Source organism: Pantherophis guttatus, chromosome 1 (genome assembly GCF_059756535.1).
Source record: "Pantherophis guttatus breed Tessera chromosome 1, ASM5975653v1, whole genome shotgun sequence".
NCBI lineage: Eukaryota > Metazoa > Chordata > Lepidosauria > Squamata > Colubridae > Pantherophis > Pantherophis guttatus.
Genome location: NC_142063.1, coordinates 112,219,970 through 112,236,862, shown reverse-complemented (window position 1 = coordinate 112,236,862; position 16,893 = coordinate 112,219,970). Strand labels below are relative to the sequence as shown.

The following is a 16,893-nucleotide window of genomic DNA, read 5'->3' as shown; positions in this document are numbered from 1 at the left end:
ATTCTCAATTTCTGAGGTGGTCAAAAAATAATTGATGGTACTGTTGAAAAAGGAGGTGATCCTGGTTGCAAATTACATGATTTGTACCCTATTCTAGTTACACTTTCAACAAACAATAAAGTCAGTGAGCTGGGAGTCAATGAATTAAGAATTAAGCCTATCCACTGTATCAAATGATGAAAATGCATCTTTTTAACCTATATTACCTGATGAATAATTTAGGAAAAGAGATTGTATGAAAAAGTTTATAGGCTACATCAAGGGAACCTTGAGCAATTTATTGTAATCAACATTTATAATAACTCAAGTCTCTGCCAGTTTCAAACCCTTATACCTTTATGCAATGATGTTGCCGTTATACTGTGCAATATAGCTTGTGAATTTCAACCTCCACCATATTGTATTTAATAGTTCTTATAATACCATCAAATCCATGGTACTGTTCACCTTTTCCAATCACAGCTGTTCCTGCAATTAGATAAAATTCACACAAATAAAAATATATATTTTACCTCTATTTGCATGTTTATTGAGCAAACAGACAAAAACCCAGGATCAACAGATTCAACTCTGAGTTGTAAGGTTGAAATAATTTCAGAATTAGGTTAGATTAGAAACATAGTTTTCTATCATGGTTTTCCTGATTAATGATGCAAAGAGTGATGTTTTCCCCAATTCACTCTTTTAGGTACAAATTTAGCAAAGATCGTTGAATGTTTTTCCCCATTGGAAATCGGAGGCAAAACTCCACTCAGAGTTATCACAGAGGCAAAACGTTTTAGGGTATGTGCTTTATTGTATGTAGAAGATGATCTTGAGTTGGGTGAAAACTATCACCAATCACCACCTGTCATCTTGGAATATCTACACAAATATTTTAATGAAATACATGGACTATTCATCTGAGTTGAGTCAAACTATATAACCAAGGTGCATGATTTTCCTTCAATACAGTACTTACAGTAAGAGATCACTTGCTTTGCTTATCAGCAGAAAATAACCAGTATATTTTGTCTTTCCCTTCTAATCTGGTAGGGAAAAACAGGACTGCGAGAAAAGAGCAATAAAGGACAGTAACATTCTCCAACTTGGTGAATTTCACATCTGTTCCTATTGCTACCACTTTAGCTTTTGAGTAAAACACACAAAATTGTTCAATTTAATATGTATTTTGACTTTCAGAAGCTTTACATGTTTACATATTTTATGTATTAGTGGATGAAATGATGAGATATATTGCCAAGAGTCTTCATCTTTTGTTATTTCTTTCTAAGCCTAATTGAACCTAACAGTACACTTCTCTGCAAGATTTTCTGGCATTTATTCCAGAGGTGGGTTTCAGCAGGTTCTGACCAGTTCTGGAGAACCGGTAGTGGAAATTTTGAGTAGTTCGGAGAACCGGTAGTAAAAATGATGACTGGCCCCGCCCCCATCTATTCTCTGCCTCCCAAGTCCCAGCTGATTGGGAGGAAATGGGGATTTTGCAGTAACCTTCCCCTGGAGTGGAGTGGGAATGGAGATTTTACAGTATCCTTCCCCTGCCACGCCCACCAAGCCACGCCCACAGAATCAGCAGTAAAAAAATTTGAAACCCACCACTAATTTATTCCTATTTGAGAGAACACAGGAATGCAGCCAACATAGGATGGCACCTTTGAAAGAGAAAAAACTAAAGACAACAAAGAAATGATAGTCTTTCCTGACTACCATTAGAAATAATGAAAGCTAAACAAAAGAACATATTTTGAGGAGGAGGAATAAACATGACCTCTGCAAAAATAAGTTTTGATTCACCAAATATGAACATTTGTATAACATCAACAAGCATATGAATTGACATGATGCAGTAGATAACATGGGCTGAGGCATATAAGATGAGGAAAATGGGCTGCTTTTGATTAAATGTCCTAAGAAAATTGTATCCAAGGAATAAGAGGACAGACCTTATGATATTATAACTTTGAGCTATAAGGTAAGAATCATTCTTACCAGATACAATAGAATTAAGGACTTGGGTCCATAAAACCACTACTTTACTCCCCATTCCTTTCTATGGGGAAATGCTTGCTTTCAGGGCCCAGGCTGACAGAAATGAACAAAAATGTTTTCCTTCCTCCCTGGGTTGCTTGAAGGGTGTTTCTTTGATAGATAAGGGAGGGAAAGGGTGAAGGAAAACAATTGTTTTAAGAGAAGGAGTTGGAAAGCGGGGGGGGGGAGGTTGGAAAAGACTGTTGAGCTTTTACTTTCCAGCTCTGAAATAATAGCCCTATTACTCTCAGAAAAAAACACAGGCCCTCCTTTTCTTTTGCCACCTCCCTGAAGAAGAATTTGTCACTGCACAGCTGTGAAAGAGAAAATATAAATATATTTATATAGATAGATGGATACACACACAGAAGAGAATTTGCCCTTCTGAATTGGTTTGCAGGGCTGGACAAAACCTCATTGTGTACTTTATCTGTCCAGAAGAGAATGGGCCCACAGTCTCATTCTGGCAGGGCCTCTGCCTTTGGTTAACTGTAGTTAGACAACTGTAACTTCATTTAGATACGGTACTCTCTGTGTGTGTCTATGTGAATGTGAGTATGGTTTGCGTATTATTATTGTGTATGCATCTGCAGAAAAACACAAACATAAATCCTCTCCATGTCTTATTAAAAAAAAAAAAGACAAGGTTGACAGGTTTTAAGAATGGAAGTTAAAAACATAAGCCTACACCTAGTCATTTTAGTCTTTTCCAAGACCTTATGTATTTGTCTCACTTGTATATTGTGGTGGTCTTTCCCAAAATGAATATTCATAAATGTCATAATATTATTGTATCAATATCTGTTAATTCAGAAATAATTCATTAGAAGTTATATCCTAGTTCGGAAATTTCCCGATTGCTCTGTAGGTACCAATTTGAGATATTTATGCAGAAGTATGAAAGAATTCAGTGAGGTTTTCTTAAACTAAGAGGGGAGAAATTTAGCAAATGCATCTCATGTTTGAGTTGGCATATCTTGTTATGCATAATTGGTTTGAACTACACTTTGAAAAGTTTTATTTTAGCATGATGTATGTACCAACTAAGAATGCATGTCATATTATCTCCTATGATAACTTCTATAACTACAATTGACTACACTAATTCTAATTAATGCAAGTTGTAGTGAAAAAATCAAATTGGGAGCCTCATCCATAGTATGTATTAAAATAATTCTAGATCTTTAAATCCCTCCCAAGTCCTCCAGTGCTGCCTTAGTCTGGCGTGTGAGTGTTCCTGTGTAGGAGAAGAAATGGAAGAACCTAGAGATGGTGTGAAAAGGGAAATCAGCTTATAAACCCTACATAGCCACAAATCCAACCCCCCTTAAATGCCATTGATGCATATCTAACTCTAACCAGGGTGCTGACCATTAGTTGAGAAGATTCCTGTGCATAGGTTTTTAGCAATAGGGCAGCTTAATGAAGCTATCACATTTGGACCTTGTCTTTCGGCACCTGACATCCTGGAAGGGATGAGTGAAAATGTTGGGAGTATATGCCAAGAGAATATACTTTTAGCAGAATCATCCAAGGCAGGAAAATCATCCCAACTGCTCAGCTAAAGCAAGCAGGCACCTATATAGGGCAGCAGTGGTATAGCAGGAGGTCAGAGGTAGTTGATCACTTTAGTAACAATGGCAAAGGCATTGTTTATTTGCCCGTTATTATTGTGACAAATAAACGGTGAACCACTCCTGTATTTTATTTTTACCAAGAAAAGCATATGAATAAAAAATCACTGTTGGAAGACCTGAAAAGCTAGTCAATCATCTCTGTTTTCTTAGAATCTTAGCCGATGTCCTGCTTATTTATATGGAGCAAGCACTGGAAGTCTATGTATATCAATGTGCTTAACATTACTATACACATGCTGCTGCCGGGTGGGTAGTGTCAATAATTTGATCTGATCTACTTTAATGCAATATTCCTTCAACTCACTACAGATAGTCCTCAACTTACAACCATTCCTTTAGTGACCATTTGAAGTTACAATGGCACTGAAAAAAGTGGCTTGTGAATGCTTTTCACACTTATAATCATTGCAGCATCTACATAGTCATGTGATCAAAATTGGGACACTCGGCAACCGGCTCACATTTAGGACTGTTGCAGTATTTCAGGGTGATGTGATCACCTTTTGTGACCTTCTGACAAGCAAAGTCAATGAGGAAACCAGATTCACTTAACAACCGTGTTACTAATCTAACACCTGCAGTGATTTACTTAACAACTGTGGCAAGAAAGGTCATAAAATGGGGCAAAATTCACTTAATAACTGCTTCACTTAGCAATAGAAATTTTGGGCTCCATTGTCATAAATCAAGGACTCCCTGTATCAGTTTTACTGGAGGGCTCCCTGTAATTCCAAGACAGTCTCAACAAATGCTGATTTCATATAAGCATTAGGCAGCTATTTTAAAGGGCTGGACCTTGTTAAAAGGGTCAAGACAACACTCGAACGAATTCACTCAGAAATATAGGAATGCAAATATCCAAAGAATTGCTAGTAGGCAGCAAAGATTTCCATCTGTGCTGGTGGGTCTCCACCCAGATTTTTGTAAAACTCCGCAATTTGTCTTCAGTCATGCTCCTTCAGTTCTGCACCTGCTGAATTTCTGATTGGGCCGGTAGATTGGAGCACAGCCGGAAAAGAGAAAAGAGCAACAAAGATGACTTAGAGGGCTGGAGGCTAAACATCCGAAGAATGGTTACAGGAATTGGGTATGTCTAGTCTACAGAAAAGAAGGACCAGGTTGACATGATAGCAGTGTTCCAACATTTGAGGCGGTCAACCTATTTTCCAAAGCACCAGAAGGCAAGAGGAGAAACAATGGATGGAAACTGGTTTTAATCAGAGAGAGAAGAACCTAGAACTAAGGAGAAACTTCCTAACAGTGAGAACAATTAACCGGTGGAACAACTTGCAAGTTGTGGGTGCGCCATCACTGGACGTCTTTAAGAGGAGACTGGACAGCCACTTGTCTGGAATAGTACAGTGTCTCCTGCTTGAGCAGTGGGTTGGACTAGAAGCCCTCCAAGGTCCCTTCCAACTCTGTTACTCCGTTCACCATTCTAGTAACTAAACGAACGGCAGGGCAAGGCAGGAACTGCTGCGACTCCCAGGCAGCCGTTCGCGTCATGCCCGCTCTGGCCAGCAGAGAGCAGGAGCAGGGGAGGCGGGAGGAGGCGGAGAAAAAGAGGCAAGGAGGGCGTGAGGGGGGGAGGCTGGGGCGTCCGCAGAGCCGAAATTTAGTGCGAAGCGGAGGTGGGGGTCGGTGGGTGGGTGGGTGGCAGGCCGCCGTGAAGTGCCGGCTGGGGGAGCCCGGGAGCCAATCGCCCCGGAGGAAAGCTTGTGGCTTCTCCTCAGGCGACGGAGGCACGCCCCAGCTCGGGGCCAGAGTCCGGGGAGCCTAGTGCGAAGTCCCAGGGCGAGAAGGGCTCCGGGGCGCGCGCCGCCGGTGTTGCGCGCTCGAGGCGCCCTGGCCGGGGGGATGCCCCTGTGCGGGCTCGGCGACTAGCCCGACCGCTTGGTGCATGGCCCAGCTATGGAGGTGGTGGACGAGACCGAGGCTCTGCAGCGCTTCTTCGAAGGTAAAGGCGAGCGCGAAGCCCGGGCACGTTGCGCAGGGCGGGGAGTGGGGGGGGGGGAGTGAAGCCAGCCCGGTTTCTTTCTCCGCTACTTTTGGGATTTGGGGAGGGGGGGGAGGATTAGCGGCACGTGAGGACCGCCGCCTCGGGTAACCCGCGTCGCCTCGAGCACCTCAGGTGTGTGGTGGGAAAGGTAGAAACGAGCGGCTTCGCGCGAAGGAAGCCTGCGAGAAGGGGATTTAGACTGACAGTCGTTTCGGAGGCTGAAACGGCGTCGAAGCAGCACCAGGAGAGCTCGCCGAGGACGGTGTCAAAAGGGGACTCCGGATAACTCCCGCCAACTCCGCCTCACGAGTGGCTTTTTGAACGGTTCTCTTTCCCCTCCCGGTACCACCCCCCCCCCCAAGCCCCGCTCGTATCCTCATTATTGCACGCCTCGGCTCTTCGTTTACTTTCTTCTGCCACTCCAAGCTCACCTCGCGTTAGTCTGTTCAGGGTCACGTGTTACGAGCGATCCTGAGCTTGGCTTGTGTGAGTCTTGATAATGCTGGGTTCCGTGTCCAAATTGCAGATGAAAGCTGGGAGGGACACGGCTGAACTAAGATACGAGTCACACAGGTATAAAGCAACCGGGGGGCGGGGGGAGGGGAGGTTGGAGTTTCCAAAAGTCACCATACTTAAATCAGTAATAAACTATAGAGCAGAGTCAAAAGTGGTTGTGTGTTCCATCCACCATCTTCCTCTAAATTTCTAGAATCTTTTATTATGTCGTCCTGGATGCCTCTAATTGTTAATAATTGGTTAGAGAACCTATGTCGGAATAGAATCCGACAGTGCAAAGTTACCCTTTACATTTTTCCTGTAATACACAACTGCTGGCAGAAATCCCTTGTGCAAGACATCGATCTAAAATCCCACAGTCATTCTCAAGTGAGCCGCAGGTCATTTGTCACATGTCAACCTTATCCAGTCCTTACTAGGCTTTGAGAAGTCCCTTAATCTTCTGTAAAAGATTATATACTAATGAGGATTCCTTTCCTGTCCGCTGTGTGTCCTATTCATCATGGCAAAGGCCTGTAGTGTAGGCAGTTTTTCCTACATGGTTTCCGTTTTGTTACCATGGCATCATCATATCCTGTGATGGATATTGTTTTTTATTGCAGAACTTTAAATTGTACGGAACCCCATGCCCAGAAAAATTCAGGGATTTGATCCTTTCCTCAACAGCACGTTGTACCTGTTGTGTTGTGTGGCAAGTCTCTGATTGCCACGGATCATAAATGGACCTTGCAGCCAGTTCTGCCTCTCTGAGATACACAAAACAAATCTATCTGTTTCATTCACATTTTATGCATACTCACAAAATATGAGTAGACATTTTAAAATGTTAATTCTGGGAGCAAAAATACTGAGGGTGTCTTGCAGCACCCTCAGTGTCAATACAGTATTAATACATTATGGCATAAGAATATTAGCTTTTCTGATATTTTTTTTAATCTTTAAAAAGCTGCCACACTTTGTTTTTACCTTCTGAAAAATATTGTATAAACTTATTCATAAGACCAGTTATGCGTTATTTGAGGGCTCAATATTTAAATTACCTAATATATGGCAATTTGGTTTTATTTTAATGTAAATAAATTGAACATGGTCTTTTTTTAAAATAGCTACAGGAATCTCAATACTTTTGGGAAAATAAAAGTCAAAATAGGAGAGTCTGATTCTAGTATTGTTTTCCTTATTGAAATTGCCTCTTCCCTTACGGACAAATTACTATTAGCCCCAGAGGGGGACTGTATTATTTCACTCCTTGAAAAACTTAAAAACTCCCTGCAGAGTGGTAAACGTCATTATGCACTTAATAAAAACTTATCTTGAATTAAGTCAGCATGTTCTTGTTGAATTTATTTTAGGTCTTTGTCTCTAAGTTACTTTTGTGTTGTGTTTCAAAATTTGCTTTGCTATAGTTCTTATCTTTATTTATTTTCTTCTCAATAGTTCTCAAATTCTCCTGTGATTTTTCCTTTGTAAGGTGCTGTGAAGCATCTTTTCTTAGCAGCACTTTTGTATTTGTGGGTTCAGGGGAAATATGACTTATTTCACGGATCTTGATTCCATTTCAGAAATATTGAAAACTAGCACTTCAAATCAAATCACTTTACTGATGAATAAATAGTAAGGTGTGGGGGGAAAGGCATTCCAAAGTGGCATCCTATGTGAATAATTTTTAAGTCATATCCTGCACACTTTAGTTGTGGACTGGCTGTATCGCGTAATGCATTGATCAAATACAGGGTTTGATAATTTTTACATTCCTCCGCAATACTTCTTTTCTTGTCAACTTCCTCATGTAATGATGATGTGGCAAATGAGCTAGAGCAGTTTTTAGAAATGGTAATAAACTGAAAAAGGAATTGTTTGCAGATCAAACAAATCACATCTAATATCTTTCAACTTATGTTCTTTGTATACAATTGTTTGCGACGTATGTTTTTCGTATCCAATAGTTTACAACTTAATCTTCTTTGTATACAATTGTTTGCTGCCTATGCTAAAGTGTGGCTTGAGCTTAAGGTGCAAAATATTACAACAAAATTAGTAATGATTAGCTAAAAAGATAATATAATAATTAACAATATTGTAAGATACCATTTCAGTCCATCAAATCCAACTCTTTGTCCTCTAATTCAAATCTACTCATACTTGTGTGGTGCAGAATTGCTTAAAAGAATCCCCAGTCACAAAAAGACTTGGAATTAGAAGGACATACATGCCACTGGTTTTGTATTTTTATTTATAATTGAAAGAAAGATTTATTTCAGATGAAAAACTATTTGGTTTTGAAGCTGTTAAAAATTATTTTGCAATTGTAGTGTGCTAATAATGAACACCTTATAGCTAATGTATATAAAATGCTGCTGAGATTAAATTTAGAAAGTGAATATGTTAAACATTGTGTGATTAATGGGGAAGAAATTTTGGCTATAATATAATGCTGGACCAATGGAAAAAATTGTAGACCAATGAATGGAAATATACATTGAATTATAATCTTAATTTTTTTATAAAATGGTGTACTGGTGGTATTTAACACTAGATCAATTATCTAAAATGCACAAAAGTGTTTTGAATGTTTGCTGAATATGTAACTGTAAGGAAAGTATTTTTTAATTATATGTGTTGGATGTGTGATAAGGCAAAGGAATATTGGGAACAGATCCATGTTTTAATTCAGATCCTTAAAATGGACTTAAAATGGAAACCAGAAGGTTTTTTTAAAAAGTACTATTGGAGAAATAAATGGGGAAAAAGTGGTATTTTATTATCGTATACATTTTCTGTAGCATGCATCCTAAATGCTCAAAAATGGAAAGAACCGTTAATTTCCACAACGTAGGAGTGGATTGAAAAGATGATGGAACTGACAGAGATGGCAAAGTCAACTGCATTAATTAGGGAAATGAATTTACGTGGTGCGGTTTCCACTTGGAAACTGCTTTTAGACTTTTTGCTCAAAAGAGAAAAAAAATGAAACTGATTTTGAGTTTTGATGGTTAAGGAGATCATGATTACCAGAAATGGCTAATTTACTATTTTAAACAAGTAAAAAGTTGATACTATAACTGTACTATATATCCCCCGATGATTATATGTATTCGGTGTCGGAACTCCTCGCCCTGCGAGATTCTCCCCTCTCGCAGGTTTGGCCCCCCACGTTATCGCGGGCCTATCTCAATGACGGACTTTGGAGTCTGGAGAGATGCCATGGAGCAAGGAAGAACTTATGGGGTTTTTTAGGGAATTTTTTAAAGATTTTAAGGGGTTCTGGGGGGGGTTGTAATTATTCTTTTAGAGATATTGGGAAGATGACTATGGCGGATGGGGGGGAAATCCACCAGGGTCAGAGCCGTGCCTGGCACAGGGTAACGATTTGGGGGGCACTGGACAAGGGATTGGGAAGGGGATGGGGGACGATATCTATGAGGGTTGTACCATCGGCACGGTAGATGGGAGGGGCAGATATGGCGGGAGCAGGGGACCATATCAGGTGTTGGGGGCTCGCACTCGCTGTTTGAGAGCAATTGCTTGCCCCGGTCCCCAAGGCTCCGCTCGGATACTAGGTGGTTTAGATACTCAGGATCTGGGCCTTCGTCTGATGCTGTGCAATGCCAGGTCCGTGGTCAATAAGGCCCCCCTCATTCACGATCTTATTCAAGAGGGAGGAGCAGACCTGGTGGGTATTATGGAGACCTGGTTGGGCCCGGAGGGTGGCATCCCTCTGGTTGAAATGTGCCCACCAGGCTTCAGAGCATTCCATCAGCTGAGGGCCCAGGGGAGGGGAGGGGGGTGGCGGTTATTATTAACGAGGATCTGGGTCCGAGGGAGACCACTGTGCCTCAGATAGCCGGATGTGAGTCCCTCCTTGTGAGGTGGGGCCGTGGGGTTCAGATGGGCTTGCTGCTTACATACCTGGTTCCCTGCCGCGTGGCAACAGCCCTACCTGAGCTACTCGACGTGATAGCCATGGTGGCAGTAGAAACACCCAGGCTTTTAGTCATGGGTGATTTCAACTTGCAATCCGCTGGTGAAACGTCTGAGGTGGCTCGGGAGTTCATGGCTTCCATGACGGCCATGGACCTGACCCAGTTAGTTCATGGCCCTACTCACAGGGGAGGTCACACACTCGACTTGATTTTTGTCTCTGGTCAGTGGCTGAGTGGTCTTGTTATAGGGGGCATAGACATGGAACCCTTGTCATGGACTGACCACTCACTCCTTCGCCTAGATCTTCGAACCGCGACCCCTCGCCGCAGGGAGGCGGACCCAATTAGATGGATCCGCCCCAAGCGCCTGATGGATCCTGATAGGTTCCAGACGGAGCTTGGGCCATTTCCTGAGGATCTAGCACATGACTCGGCTGAGGACCTGGTAGCCGCCTGGGATCGGGCGGCTGGTGGGGCCTTGGACCGAGTCGTGCCTTTGCGGCCTCTGACCCGGTGCCGATCCCGTGCACCTTGGTTTACTGAGGAGCTGAGGGAAATGAAGCGCCGGAAAAGACGCCTGGAGAGTGGTTGGAGGGCCAGTCTCGCTGAATCTGATCGAACACTGGTAAGGTTGCATATTAAGGCCTACCTAGTGGCGATAAAGACAGCAAAGTTTAATTACTTTTCCGCCTCTATTGCATCGTCAGGGAATCGTCCGGCCGCCCTGTTTAGGGTGACCCACTCCCTGCTCCATCTGGGAGTGCGGGAGGATCCCTTAGAAGGCAGGGCGGAGGATTTTGGACAATACCTGTATGACAAAATCGCTCAGATCCGGGGGGATTTGGACTCTGACTGGGTAGATCAGGGCAGGGTGACGAGGAACAGTCTTGAGAATGTTATCTGGGAGGAGTTTGATGCTGTGACTCCCGATGATGTGGACAGGATTTTGGGGAGACTTAGTGTGGCCACATGTTTACTGGACCCATGTCCCTCCTGGTTGGTACTGGCTTCCCGGGAGGTTACACGAGGCTGGCTCCAGGGCGTTATTAATGCTTTGTTGAGTGAGGGTCACTTCCCCGCTGCCCTCAAAGAGGCGGTGGTGAGGCCTCTCCTCAAGAAGCCGTCCCTGGATCCGGCAATATTGGCTAACTATTGTCCTGTCTCCAGCCTTCGCTTTATTGCGAAGGTTGTTGAGAGTGTGGTTGCGCGACAGTTTCCACAATTCCTGGAAACATCTTATCTAGATCCGTTCCAGTCAGGTTTCAGGTCTGGGCACAGCACGGAAACGGCATTGGTCGCGTTGGTTGATGATCTCTGGAGGGCTCGGGACAGGGGTTGTTCCTCTGTTCTGGTCCTGTTAGATCTCTCAGCGGCTTTTGATACCATCGACCATGGTATCATGCTGCACCGGCTGGAAGAGTTGGGGGTGGGAGGCACTGTGTTGCGGTGGTTCTCCTCCTTTCTCTCCGACCGGTCGCAGTTTGTGTTGGCAGGAGGGCAGAGGTCGACCTCGAGGCCTCTCATCTGTGGAGTGCCGCAGGGATCGGTCCTCTCGCCCCTTCTGTTCAACATTTATGTGAAGCCGCTGGGTGAGATCATCCGTGGCTTTGGGGTGAGATACCACCAGTACGCTGATGACACCCAGCTGTACATCTCCACCCCAGGCCACCCCAACGATGCCCTTGAAGTGATGTCCCAGTGCCTGGAGGCTGTGCGGATCTGGATGGGGAGGAACAGGCTCAAGCTCAACCCTTCCAAGACTGAGTGGCTGTGGCTCCCGGCATCCCGATATAGTCAGTTGACTCCATCACTGACTATTGGGGGCGAGTCTTTGGCCCCCACTGAAAGGGCTCACAATCTGGGAGTCCTCCTGGATAGGCAGCTGTCTTTGGAGGAACATCTGACGGCTGTTACCAGGGGGACCTTCTGTCAGGTTCGCCTGATTCGCCAGTTGCGGCCCTTTCTCGATCGGGATTCCTTGTGCACAGTCACTCATGCCCTCGTCACCTCTCGCCTTGACTACTGCAATGCTCTCTACATGGGGCTCCCCTTGAAGAGCACCCGGAGGCTCCAACTGGTCCAGAACGCAGCAGCGCGGGTAGTGATGGGAGCAACATGGCGCTCCCATGTAACACCGCTCCTGCGCGAGCTGCACTGGCTCCCGGTGGTCTTCCGGGTGCGCTTCAAGGTGTTGGTTATCACCTTTAAAGCGCTCCATGGCATAGGGCCTAGCTATCTGCGAGACCGCCTGCTGCTACCGATGACCTCCCATCGACCCGTGCGCTCCCACAGAGAGGGCCTCCTCAGGGTGCCATCAGCCAAACAATGTAGGCTGGTGACCCCCAGGGGGAGGGCCTTCTCTGTGGGGGCTCCTACCCTCTGGAATCAGTTGCCCCCTGAGATAAGGAGAATCCATGACCTCAATGCCTTCCGTCGTGCCCTTAAAACCCATCCTTTCCAGCAAGCTGGGCTGGCTTAAGAAGAAATTTTTAAATTCTTTTAATCAGTTTGTGACTTCTTAACTTTCGGGCCAAATTTATATATATTTTTAACTGTTTTTAATATTTGTATTCTATGTTCTTATCTTGGCTGTACACCGCCCTGAGTCCTCAGGGAGAAGGGCGGTATATAAATTGGAAATTAAATTAAATTAAATTAAATTACGGCACTGAAAAAAATTGGAAGTCACTGCTTTCCTTCTTTTCTTTTTCTTTCCTTGATTTATCCACTTTTTCTTTTCCCCCTTTCCTTTCCTCCTTCTTTCATTGTCTTTATTTATATTTTATATTAAGCAAAAAAAAATCTTAATTATTTTTTTTAAAGAATCTCCAGTCATTACAAATTTAAAAGCATTTTGGCCTGTTCTCGTGCTTTATTTCATCGTTCAAAATGCTTTAAAATGTAAGGGATGACAAATTATCTAACTAATCCCCAAGTAACTTTATTAATCTGGTGGTTTTATAGTTATTCAGAATCTCTTGTTGTTTTACTATATGGAGTAAAATTCCCAATTTCCATAATTCTCAAGTACAGTACATCCTTCATAATGTCCTAATTTTCCCACCTCCATTTTTAAATGGTGTATTCTAGAGCAGGGGTGTCAAACTGGCGGCTGGATGCGTCACACACAGGCCATGCCCACCCCAGCTCCACGAAGGGAAAAAACATCGTGAAACGTCACTTGATCGCAACGTGACACAGTGAATTTGACACCTGTGCTCTAGAGGTAACAATGACTGGTTTTGAAGGGAGAAATCTGGCAGGTCACCCTTAAACTAAAATCAAAATGATGCACTGCTGTTGAACTTCATCAATATAATTTTTTTCCCCTGAGATGCAAAAGTAAAAGTTTTGGCATGTTGGCAATCTTGTATCTGCCCCACTGTCCTAAGTGTAAATTTATTCTTGTTTATTTGGAAGTCTAAGTCTTTTCAGTTCCTCCGGGCTTACTCCTGAGTATCTGACTATAGTCTTAGTTTTTGGGTTAACTTTTTTGGCTCATGTGTTACCCATGTATGTTTGATGGAGTCTTGTCCAAAGTTAATAACTTTGTCCAAAGTTATTAACCTGTACAGTGTGAAAAAGAGATAGCTGTTGCTTTTACTTTTGTAACAAAATTATGAGAAGTACCACTTATTTAGCCCCTGCAGTCACTGAATTGTTTTATTTTCCCTTTAAGGGAAATAAGTAGATATTGGAAAACAAGGTAATTCTGTTTAATTCTCATGTAATGTATTTTTTGTTGGGGATTCATTAGATGAGAGAGGAAAGAAATAGTTGTGAAAAAGACACTGTTGATATGGATTATCACCCTGTTTCCATATATTCTTCTCTTCCTTGTCTTAGTTTCTTTTTATGGGATTTCTGATTGCTTTTGAAATTAGAACATTCAGAATAACTTCTCATCAGCTTTTGATTTGCTGTGTACAAAATTTATGATCAAAGTTCAGACTGAGATGAATTGCGAAATTATTCTGAATTAATTTGGAAGGAAAACATGCACAAATGGCCACTGTCAATTAAAATCAAACTTTATGCTACTCCTGCTGAATGATACACTTCAGTTATAATGACCTACCATATATATTAGCAGATAAAGCAAAAATGTTAAGTTCCAAAATACACCCCCAAAATTTGGTACCTTTTTTACCTGCAAATCAGAGCTCAGATTTTTAAAGCACATCATGACCTTAAAATTGTGTGCTTTTATAAATGATGACAGGAACAGTTTACAGTTTTCCACCTGTCATTATGGATAAAAATTCTAGGAAGGGTTATCTGCAATTATTTATCATAGTATAAGAATTGCCTTTCAAGATCAGACAATGTGGCACTCGCCTATTACACGATCATCTTCTCAAACGTTTCCAAATCGAAATAATGAAAAATTTATCAATAGATCCCCTTTATCTATTTTACCCTCTTTTATTTACTATTTGGGATTACTCAGTCATGTGAGGTCTTTCCATTTAGAAAGACCATGAGCTAGCTGCCTTGCAAATTTATACATTTGTCCCATTCTCTTTTCAGTAATTGGACAGACATATTTAAGGCAAATATGGAGAAGCACTCCAGCTCTAAGTGAGATCTGTGAATTGGTGATTTGCTGTAGATCTGATCATCTTGAGTGATATTTAGCAAATTTAAGTTTGCAAGGACAGTTTTCAGCTTTAATTAAAATCTGCCACGAATATTTCAATTGCAGAGATTTTTGATAATCTTTTAAAGGAAATTGGGATTACAAACGGAAAAGTAACTACAATCGCTTGAGCAAACAAAGTTGACTAGTTTTTTCCAACATGTAGAGCAAACAAAGATAATTGAATATGCTTATCTCCTTAGTAAGATACAAATTGATTGATATGTTTCCTTTTCTTTGTTCTACCTTGTAAGGCTTTCCCTTGTGGGAGGGATTTAAACAGTGGCTATATATTATGAGGAAAAAATGGTGGTAATTTTATTCTGTATTATAGATTACACATCAAGGAGAGGTTGGATTAGGTAATTTACAATATCATTCCAGTTCTGTGATTATAAGATGATAAACTACTAATTGACTGGCCAAAAACAGTTTTATCCATCTTCTAACATTTCTGTTTGAATACAGTATTTTTTAAAAAAATCATTATTTATTTGGCTTTTTAAAAATATAGAACAAATCCTGTTCTTCACATTCTGGCAAGTGAATCATTCCTCAGTGATTGTGAATTACTTGAAAAGTTGATTTCCTCCCTAAAACGTCTAATTATCTCCAGCATTTATCATGAGGGAATTGCATTGTATGGAATGATGCATTCTTTTGTGCTACAGAAATAACTAATTATGAAAAAAAGAATATATCAATTTAAAAGACAAAGTCTACAGTGTACTGTTGTTTCCATAACAATGCCATTGAAATCAGGACAGAATAATCTCTTTCTCTGCTGAGAATCTGAGGAAGACGACAAGCTACTGGTCAAAGTAGCTTCTACTTTATCACTTCATGTTTTTAGAGAATCCATATTGCTACAATGGATTCCTGAGCTTTCTTTCAATTCTTGGTTATTACTTTTCTATTGATTTCATCTTCATTGCTACTCCTGGTGTCAAAATTTCAAGACCAGCCATAGGCTGTGTACAGAAAATATTCTGGTGATTTCAAACTAGCTGCATGTTAATGTACTTATAGCTCTTTAAAAAAAAAAAACAACTTATTTTCATTAATAGTGAATTGTCATGTGTGTTGGGCTTGGTCTCTGGGTGTTATGTGAATTTCGTTGTATGGGTATACTGTGTATATACGTACAATGACAATAAAGTTTATATATATATATATTTCTCAAGTTACAGTAGGTAGAAATAATTTCAGGTATTCAGTGATTGAATTGCATTTTTTAACAACACATTTTGAATTAAACAGATCTGTTCATTCTATACTATTTAATTTTTAAGCATATTTTCCATATCCATGTACCCTTTGAAAACTGGTGATCAACATTTCTGGCATATATTATGGGAAACACATTATTTAGATGGATGGGCAAAAAGATATCTAGTACTTCTTTGAGAGTTTTGGAGGGAATTCTAAATTTTAAATAGAAAAGTCTAATGCTTAACTGTACAATATATGGAAATTTAGAAATGGGATAGGCAGTGTGCAGCTCTCTAAAAATTGTTGAATTTCAGTTCCCATAATAAGTGATGACAGACATTGCTGATGAACAACATCTGGAAGATAACACTTGCTGAAGCATTCTGATTCTATCATTCTTGATTTAAAGAAATAAATGGACATTCAAACTTGAGAGCTATTTGCAACAAGAGGTTTATTAACACTAACATCTTTCCCCTCCACCAGGAGTGAAATCCAGCCGGTTCTGACAGGTTCTGGAGAACTGGTAGCGGTATTTTGAGTAGTTTGGAGAACCGGCAAATACCACCTCTGGCTGGCCCCAGAGTGGGGTGGGAATGGAGATTTTGCAATATCTTTTCCCCAGGAGTGGGGAGAGAATGGGGATTTTGCAGTATCCTTCCCCTGGAGTGGGGTGGGAATGGAGATTTTGCAATATCCTTCCCCTGCCACGCCCACCAAGACACACCACGCCCACCAAGACACGCCCACAGAACAGGTAGTAAAAAAATTTGGATTTCACCACTGCCCTCCATCCTTGAAAGTGATGATATTCAAAGAGAATGGCATTCCTGTAGCTGTTTAAAAGCTAAACATTTGGTAGACCAAATGTTAAGGTAAATGTTTCTATCAGTTTTCCAGATGCTGCAGCTACTGAATATTTTCAATACTGAATATATT

At 41.6% G+C, this 16,893-nt stretch overlaps 1 protein-coding gene across 8 annotated transcripts in view; it reads left to right on the top strand.

Moving 5' to 3' along the window:
- The first annotated feature begins 5,227 nt into the window (after positions 1-5,227).
- MYRF (myelin regulatory factor) overlaps positions 5,228-16,893 on the top strand; it is a 112,067-nt gene continuing 100,401 nt past the window's right edge. For all 8 annotated transcript variants that reach the window (XM_060687788.2, XM_034420183.3, XM_087883340.1 and 5 more), the window contains exon 1: positions 5,228-5,622. In XM_060687788.2, the coding sequence (XP_060543771.2) occupies positions 5,577-5,622 (46 nt within the window). In that variant the 5' untranslated portion in view covers positions 5,228-5,576. The remainder of the gene's footprint in view (positions 5,623-16,893) is intronic.